Source organism: Grampus griseus (assembly GCF_964374135.1).
Source record: "Grampus griseus genome assembly, chromosome: 1".
Lineage (NCBI taxonomy): Eukaryota > Metazoa > Chordata > Mammalia > Artiodactyla > Delphinidae > Grampus > Grampus griseus.
Window position 1 is genome coordinate 81,569,932 of NC_139017.1, and position 7,952 is coordinate 81,577,883.

General features: G+C 49.6%; 1 protein-coding gene across 1 annotated transcript; it reads left to right on the plus strand.

The window, feature by feature from the left end:
• Positions 1 to 3,026: 3,026 nt before the first annotated feature.
• Positions 3,027 to 3,434, plus strand: NHLH2 (nescient helix-loop-helix 2; the record flags this gene model as incomplete). The annotated part of the gene is made up of 1 exon (XM_082659286.1): positions 3,027 to 3,434. One exon carries the CDS (start codon positions 3,027 to 3,029, stop codon positions 3,432 to 3,434), a length of 408 nt encoding a protein of 135 aa, XP_082515412.1.
• Positions 3,435 to 7,952: the final 4,518 nt, after the last annotated feature.

A 7,952-nucleotide genomic window follows, 5' to 3' on the forward strand; every position in this document is an offset into this window, starting at 1 on the left:
GCACTTAAATATTGCATCAATAATCTGAAAAAGAGAAATAACCTGATTATGGCTAGAGCTTCTGATTAGAGGCTAAGGTTTCTATCATGGACTGCTTTCAACTGTTATATTTTATGGCACAGATTCAGTGGGAATCTGATCTGCTAAAATATTTGGGCTGTGAAAACTCCCACACTGTGACAGATGTCAAGTCCAATTAAGTGACTCATGTCCAGGTTTCTGTCCAATAGGATTTCCCATTAAATATCAATTTAGGGAAAAAAATTCCATCCCCCTTCTTAAGCCTTTATCTCTTCCACCATCTCCAGGCTGAATCAATTGGTACCAGGAGAGCCAAGAAGCCACACACTCATCTCTGCCTCTTTGCTCTGGCTCTCCCACCCTCTCGCGTCTTTCTCCGCTTCCCTGTCACTGTTCCTCCGGGAGACGTTCACTTTTCACCAACCTTTCTCCAAACATCTCCAAGCCACTGACTATATATATTTTGCTACAAGGTAAAGAAAGGAGGCGGTGGGGGTGGGAGATGTAACCAAGCCTTGAAAGACTTTGAAACTGGAAATATGTGTCTGTTTATACAACATACAAGTAAATGAGGGAAGAGGAAGAGGCAAGCTAAGCCCCGAGTTACAGTATTGTGTTCCTGAGAACTGGGGAGACATCAGCTGAACAAAGCCTTATCTCAAAAAAAAAAAAAAAATTACTTCTGAGCAAGATTGCATCTCTGCCTTGCACTTCCCAGTTTCTGCTCAGTCGTATTAAGGGAAGGAAAGGCGTTCTACAGGAGCGGAATCTTATCTTAACCATCTTTCTTATTGATTCTTCCGCTATTAGAAAGTGGAGGAATCAGCCCTTTGATGTGATTGTGTTTATCTCTGCATCTCTTTTGTTATTTATAGAGACCTAGAAGAGGAAAAGAGGCACGAGACTTTTCAACACATCGTTTTAAAAAAAATCAACAACGAATTTCCCGAAATGTTTGAGAACAATTAAAAGGAAAAGCCGTTTTTGATCTATCAACTAAGTGAACAATCATTCATATCGTCCATATCCTGAGATATTATCGTCCCTCGCTGTGGACACCAGCGAGATGACAGCTGCTTTTTCATTTTTGAATGTAATAAATATTTGCTGCTTCTAATATATTTCGGAATTTCTCCCTGCTAGTCCCTGGGATTTTAACTCTAAAAGATTGGAGAAAAGATTATCGAAAAGGCTTTTACAAGGTAAGCCTCCTTTAAATGATTTTTTTTTCCAGCTTGGAACTAAGTTAGATGATTCATATCGCATTTATAGATGTGTTTCAGTGAATGGCTGAAAAAAACAAATTGCATACACGACATGCTATTTACGAATATTTTAAAAAGATATCTGGAGAAGAATTTATCATGCTTCGAGGGCAAGCCGGGAACTTTTTATCCGAACTACAACTATGTTGTGATTTACTGTGATTTTCCATTACTCGCCTATTTATTTATACGCTTTCAAGGCGAAGGTGTAGCTGCAAGTTGTTCTACTTACAAACGTATCCGTGAAAAGCCCACAGGGAGTCACATGTATTTCACTTGGAGCGTTTGTTTTTATTTTGCCTTAGAGGACTTGTTTTCCTCACAGGGAAATGAAAGCTGCCTTGGAGCCAAATTCGCTCCTAAGCAAGTGCGGTGCTGGGAGCGGAGAGCACAGCCCCCGCTTTTGTCTAGGAGCAAACGCTGCCGCACGTCGCCGACTCGATCTCTCTTCCAGCGAGCATCCCTACAGCGGCACACTAGGGCCGGGGGCTCGCAGCCTGGTCCTCCCTCCCGGTGCCCGCGATCGGTGCGCTTAGCCCCCGCAGGTGCCTCCCCGCCTGCCGGACCCTTTCTCGAAGCCCGAATTTCCTCGAAGCCCCACGGCTGGGAGCGGCCCCCTCCCCGGATGGGCGCGATCGGGGCTGGTCCTCCAGGCGTCCGGGAGGAGCCGGGCAAGGAGGCCTTTCTAGGATCGCATCCTTAGAGAAAGGCTGAGGACGGGCTACCTCGGCCTCGGCCAGGCCGCCCGGGGACAGCTGAGGGCTCCCGACTCCGGGCCCCAGAGCACCAAACTTTGCGGGCGGGGATGCAGCTCGGGCCGGGGCAGCAGGCGCGGCTCCCGCCTTTCCCCGGCCCTTCCCTTCCCTCCCCAGCCTCTCCTTCCGCAGCCACCCGGCCGCCGACCTATTCCCGGGAGGTGGTCGGCAGACTGCGGGAGCATTGTCTTATCCCACGTCGCCGTGTCCCTAGGTCCCCGATGTGTGTGGCTGTCTGCGTGACAGATGGTGCTTCGGGAGCCTGCGAGGGCATGAGAGTCCATTTGCTGTTGAAAGGAGCCTCCACGTTTGTTTAGTCATCTATTATTTCGGAGAAGCGCGAGGGGTACGGGGAAGCCTTCCCGCTCCGGGACGCCTGCTCTCCGTCCGCGCTCGGGGCTGGGTTCCTCTGGAGTCCCGGCCGCCCCGCGCCCCAGACCCGCGCGCAGCCCGCGGGCACCCAGTTCTCCGGCTGCTTCGCCCCAGGCCCTCGGGGCGGGAAGCGCGCTCCGCGTCTCCGCGCCCCCCCGCAAACCCCAGATGGATTCGTCGTTCGGATTCATTCGTTTGTCAGGGTCGGAGAAGAAGTAAGGGAGGCGGAATGGCCGAGTTGTATTTAGCCGAAGGAAGCACAAAACCCAGGAGCGGCCTCGCAGGCCTGCGGTCGTTCCCCGGAGCAGGCCCGCAGGCCGGTGTGGGTCTCCTGCAGGCCTCGGTGTCAGGTCCAGGATGCGGCCTGGGCCAAGGAGAGGCCTCGCTGGCTCCCGAGCCGGGCGGTGGCGCAGGGCTCGGCTCTCGGGCCTGCCTGCCTCGGCGCGCTCCCTCCCCGCGGGGTCCGCTCCTCGGAGCTCGCCGTCCTGCCTTGGGGAGGCGGCCCGGGCCGCGCGGAGGCCCGGCAGGCTAGGCCCTCGCCCGCTCTCGCTCCTATCAGAAGACCCCCATTCCTTTTATTGATCGCTTTTCTGACTCCCCCTCAGTTTCCAAAATGATGCTGAGTCCAGACCAAGCCGCCGACTCGGACCACCCCAGTTCGGCGCCCTCGGACCCGGAGTCGCTGGGTGGCGCGGACGCCAAGGTGCTGGGCAGCGTGTCGGACCTGGAGCCGGTGGAGGAGGCCGAAGGCGACGGCAAGGGCGGCAGCCGGGCCGCGCTCTACCCGCACCCGCAGCAGCTGAGCCGCGAGGAGAAGCGCCGCCGCCGGCGAGCCACGGCCAAGTACCGCTCGGCCCACGCCACCCGCGAGCGCATCCGCGTGGAGGCCTTCAACCTGGCCTTCGCCGAGCTCCGCAAACTGCTGCCCACGCTGCCCCCGGACAAGAAGCTGTCCAAGATCGAGATCCTGCGCCTGGCCATCTGCTACATCTCCTATCTCAACCACGTCCTGGATGTGTAGGGCCGGGGTCGCGGCGCGGGGCCGCCTGGCCGGGAGTGGGTGAAACGCGGCCAACCCGGGCGGCCGCCGCGGCGATGGAGGAGGAAGCGGTGGCGCAGCGGGACGGCCGCCGCCACGACCTTGGACCGGGTAGGAGGCTCGCACCGTGTTCTCTCCGGTCGGCAGGGCGACTCTGGAAGGTTTCCGACTCCAGAAGGGTGGGGTTGTCTGGCGAGCCCTGGGGCTTGTAGGGAGCATTTTCCAGGCAAGGCGAACCTCCTGGAGGCACCGAGATGAGTGGCCTCCAGGCCTCCCCTCCACGTGTTAGGATCCCTTTAGGGGTTGTTGCTTTAGCTCACTGGAGACTGAGTTCTCCTACATTCATCTCCCACAGATCTTCATGTTTTGAAAGAATGAGGGCAGAAGCTCAGAGTCTGGGCTTCTAACTTTAGACTATCTGGATTTTTTCTAACTGACAAATCACCAAACATCATGAGGGGAGGGGAGGGAATCTCCTCCAGGGCAGAGATTCAAGACACAGAAAGGTGGAACAGGAAACTTTCTGATCCGTTGTGAAAAGAAAGATTATATTAGAATCCAAGTAAAACAGACAAGCCTAGAACATATGGTAAGGTTAAAAAGATACATTGAGAACAAACAGATATTGTGGGAAGATTTGAGTTTGGTGAGATTTTTAAACCCCAAGGTCTGACGCTAATGTAGACAGGAATATCCATATTTAAATGGAAAATTTAATATCTGATTGCTTTTTCAGGCGAAGTGCCCCTTTATATATCCAAAAGCATCTATTTGTGACCTTAAACATGTGGACCCATAGGTGCAGTTAGAAAAGACAACCTATTTTTATTTATGTTAGAACGAGTAGAGTATTTTTTTCAAGACACTTATTTTTCAGAGTGGTGATAATTTTTCTTTGGACACTCTGTGCCAATTTATTTATAGTCAAGTGTTTACACTTTCTCCTGTGGAATAATTATGTCTAACTTTTTACGTGTTTGTTGAGATTATACTGTGGTCTTTCTTTTTGCTCTAATTATATTGCACTTGTATAACAAATTTCCCACATCTCCCTGTTTCTAAGCATATTTTATATATTAAGATGTTTGTTCCTGAAAGGTTCTTTTGTTGTGAGATCAGCAACACTAGCACTTCACTGTTATAGTTTTTTTAAAAAAGTAAGTGTTGTTATCCTTATCTGTAGTTATGTCTGAAAAGTACTTTGCAAACCGTTTATAAGGAGAGTAGCTTCTTTGTGTGTGTGTGATGTTTGTGTGTGGGATGATTTTAGGAAATTAAGTTATTTTCCTAAAAAAAAAAAAAAAGAATTCAGAACTACTTTCCTCTGTGACAACCAAAAAGAAAAGTCTATAACCTGAAAATGTTTCATGTTCTCAGCTGTGAAACTCTTAAAACAAGGAGTGTATTTTAGAGACAAGGGAAAAAAAAAAAAACCACATCTGCTATCCAAAGAATTTAGTCTTTTTCAGGGTTTTTTTGTGTCTCTGTTGCTTTATATAATGCAATATTTTGTAGTGAAAATAGATATAATCTGGTTTCTATCTGACGAGTTTTTCATATCTCATGAATGGTGCGCTGTTTTGCATATAAATAAAGGTATCAAATAAAGTCATCTCCTTTATTTTAAGCATACTGTCTAAAAATAATGAACATACTGGCTGAGCAAGAAATATCTTAATGGACTCAATTCCTCAGAAAGGAGCTAAAATTAGAAAACAGCAAAAACAAAACCAAATCTTGACATGTACTGAGATATTTGATGCTCTTCCTAAAGTTGGACGCTGATCAGTCTATAAATAGGTGCCCCACATATGATGGTGACAGAAATCGTGTTTCTCTCAATGAAGAAAAAAGATTATCAGTGTTTATATAAAAACATTGCTTGAATCATAGATTCTTTTGCTTGAAAAGCAAATTCAGTAACTAACCCAATCTCTTCAAATTAGAGTTGGGAAACTGGGGTCCAAAGAGTTTACATGCCCTGCACTAAGTCCCATGGCTACTTAATGAAAATGAGAAGACCCCAAGATGATGACTTTAAGTCCTCATGGCACTTATTAAGAACAAGGTGCATTTCACTATTGTACTATAGCACTCAGACATCTCATCAGGACATAGATTTAGGACATGACATCTGCGAGCAAGAAAAGACAACTAAACCCTGGACCAACCTGGAGATATGAAGAATGTTATCTACAAAAGCCTATACATAATATAAAAATGTGGCGTACTCTGTCTATAAGCAGAAGACACGAATAACTTAAAGACTATCTATATGTGTATATGTACACACACATAGAGAGAATATTATCAACTGTGAGTCCATATCACACCACATCTCTGGTTGCAAAGTAAAAAACGCAACTGTGTGGATGCTTGGTTTTATAGCTATAAAATATCTGGGATTCTGAGAATTTTTCACTTTTTCTTGTAGTCAGGTTCACAGATACCTGATCAGGGAGACTTCATTCTCTTCTTCAGCTGAGGAGAGCACTTCCTAGGACATGAAAAATAATGGTGGCTTCTCTGGCCTTGAATCTGGACCAAGTTGTGGTCCCTGCAGCAGTGGTTAGTTGCTCGGCCTGCACACACACTACCTGTGGACTGAGTGTTTGCAGGTCTCCCTTCCCACCTCAAGGAGTGTGGTGAGGTAGCCACTCTGCGTCCTAATAGCACTTCTCTGTTGTAGGGCAGAGAAATCGGCCCTGCTCCTTTGCCAAGGAAACGAAGTCAACTTCTAGCTTCCCTTTTCTGGTTTATGAGCCCAACTTCCAACTGACCAACACAGTCCTCCCTCTGACACCTAGGAGGAGCCTATTAACTCCCCTCTCTAGACTAAGTCCCTTGCCCTTGGAGTTGGACGTAGGGCAGACGTGGACAAAGGGCAACATCCCTTCCCAGGTACACAGCCCACAGGATCTCAGGAGAGGATCTTTGCAATGTCACTTCAAATCCGAGGCCTGTGAGCAGCCCCCCAAAAGAAGGGCAACACTGTGGCGCTCTGCTGGACCAGAGGGTGACTGGCTGCTCCCTAGCACGTGGCAGGGACTCTGAGTACTCAGCCATACGTAAGGGAGTAGAGTCTTCTCCGAATAATGATGATGGCGATCACTCAGTCTGACATTCAGCAAATAGTTATTGAGGACCTACTGTGTACCAGGCATTGTTCTAGGTGCTGAAAATAGAGCAACAGATGAGACAAAGTCTACTGGAGAAGAGCAGTACACTGACGACAATAAATAATAGTTAACTTCAGGTATTGCTCAAGGCTATGAAGAAAAATAAAGCAAGGTAAGGAAATAGAGAATGGCAGCTGAGGGTGCTGGTGGAGGGTATTATTTTAGATAGAGCTGTCAGGAAAGGCCTCTCTGAGGAGGAAACCTCTGAGTAGCCACCTAGCTCTGCCTAACCAGCAGCCTCCACAATTGCTGCCCCTCGTGCCCTTTCTTCTAGCATCCTGTTAACCTGACCTGTGCTCAGGCCACCAACACAGCTCTTGGGGATCACTCACCATTCCCCACTGGCAGCAGCCTCACCCTTCACCCCCAGCTTGCTCCCTCTGTAGGCAGACCTGGGACCACAGTTCCTCCAACTACTCCTTACCCCTTTTGCTCTCTGTCCCCACTGCCCAGCAACTCACCAGGGCATTGCTGCTCCCCAGAAAACTCAGCCCCACCTGGCCCAGCTGATAAGGACACCTGGGCTGCATATTTCTATGCCCAAATGTCCCCTCACATCTGCCACTGTTCGGAGACATCCAGAGAAAAGGGGCAAAGGCTCTGGGCAAGGGCTTTCCTGGTGGCGCAGTGGTTGAGAGTCCGCCTGCCGATCCAGGGGACGCGGGTTCGTTCGTGTCCCGGTCCGGGAAGATCCCACATGCCGCGGAGCGGCTGGGCCCCTGGGCCATGGCCGCTGAGCCTGCGCGTCTGGAGCCTGTGCTCCGCAACGGGAGAGGCCACAACAGTGAGAGGCCCGTGTACAGCAAAAAAAAAAAAAAAAAAGCTCTGGGCAAAAAAACCCCAAACAAAAAACCCTTCCCTTGCATGGGGAAGAGAACGGGAGGAGCAGCGGCAGAGGGCGTGGGTGGTGGGATGCAACGGGAAAGGAAGAGCAGCCTGAGGTCAGGGGAAATGGGTACAGAAAAAATGAGGCTGAGTGGAGGTGGAGGGCTGGGGCCGGGAATGCCTGCTTCCCACATGAACCCTGTTCCTGGGGCTTCCTCCAGTGGCCCTGCCCCTTGAACAAGCATCGCCTGATGCTATGATGAGGTTAGTAGACAGAGCCGACCTCTGTAACACTGGGATTTATCCAGTTCCCATCGCTGCTGTCTGTTTTTGGATGCCTGTCTTCCTCCCATGGAGGTTCAGGGCAGCAGGAGTTAGGGGAGTGGGGACAGCTAATGTGAACGTGTGCACAGCTGATACACTTTTTCTGGGCTTAGAAGGGCTATCTCATTCAGTACTGGTAGTGGTAGAAATATTAATAGCTAACATGTATTGA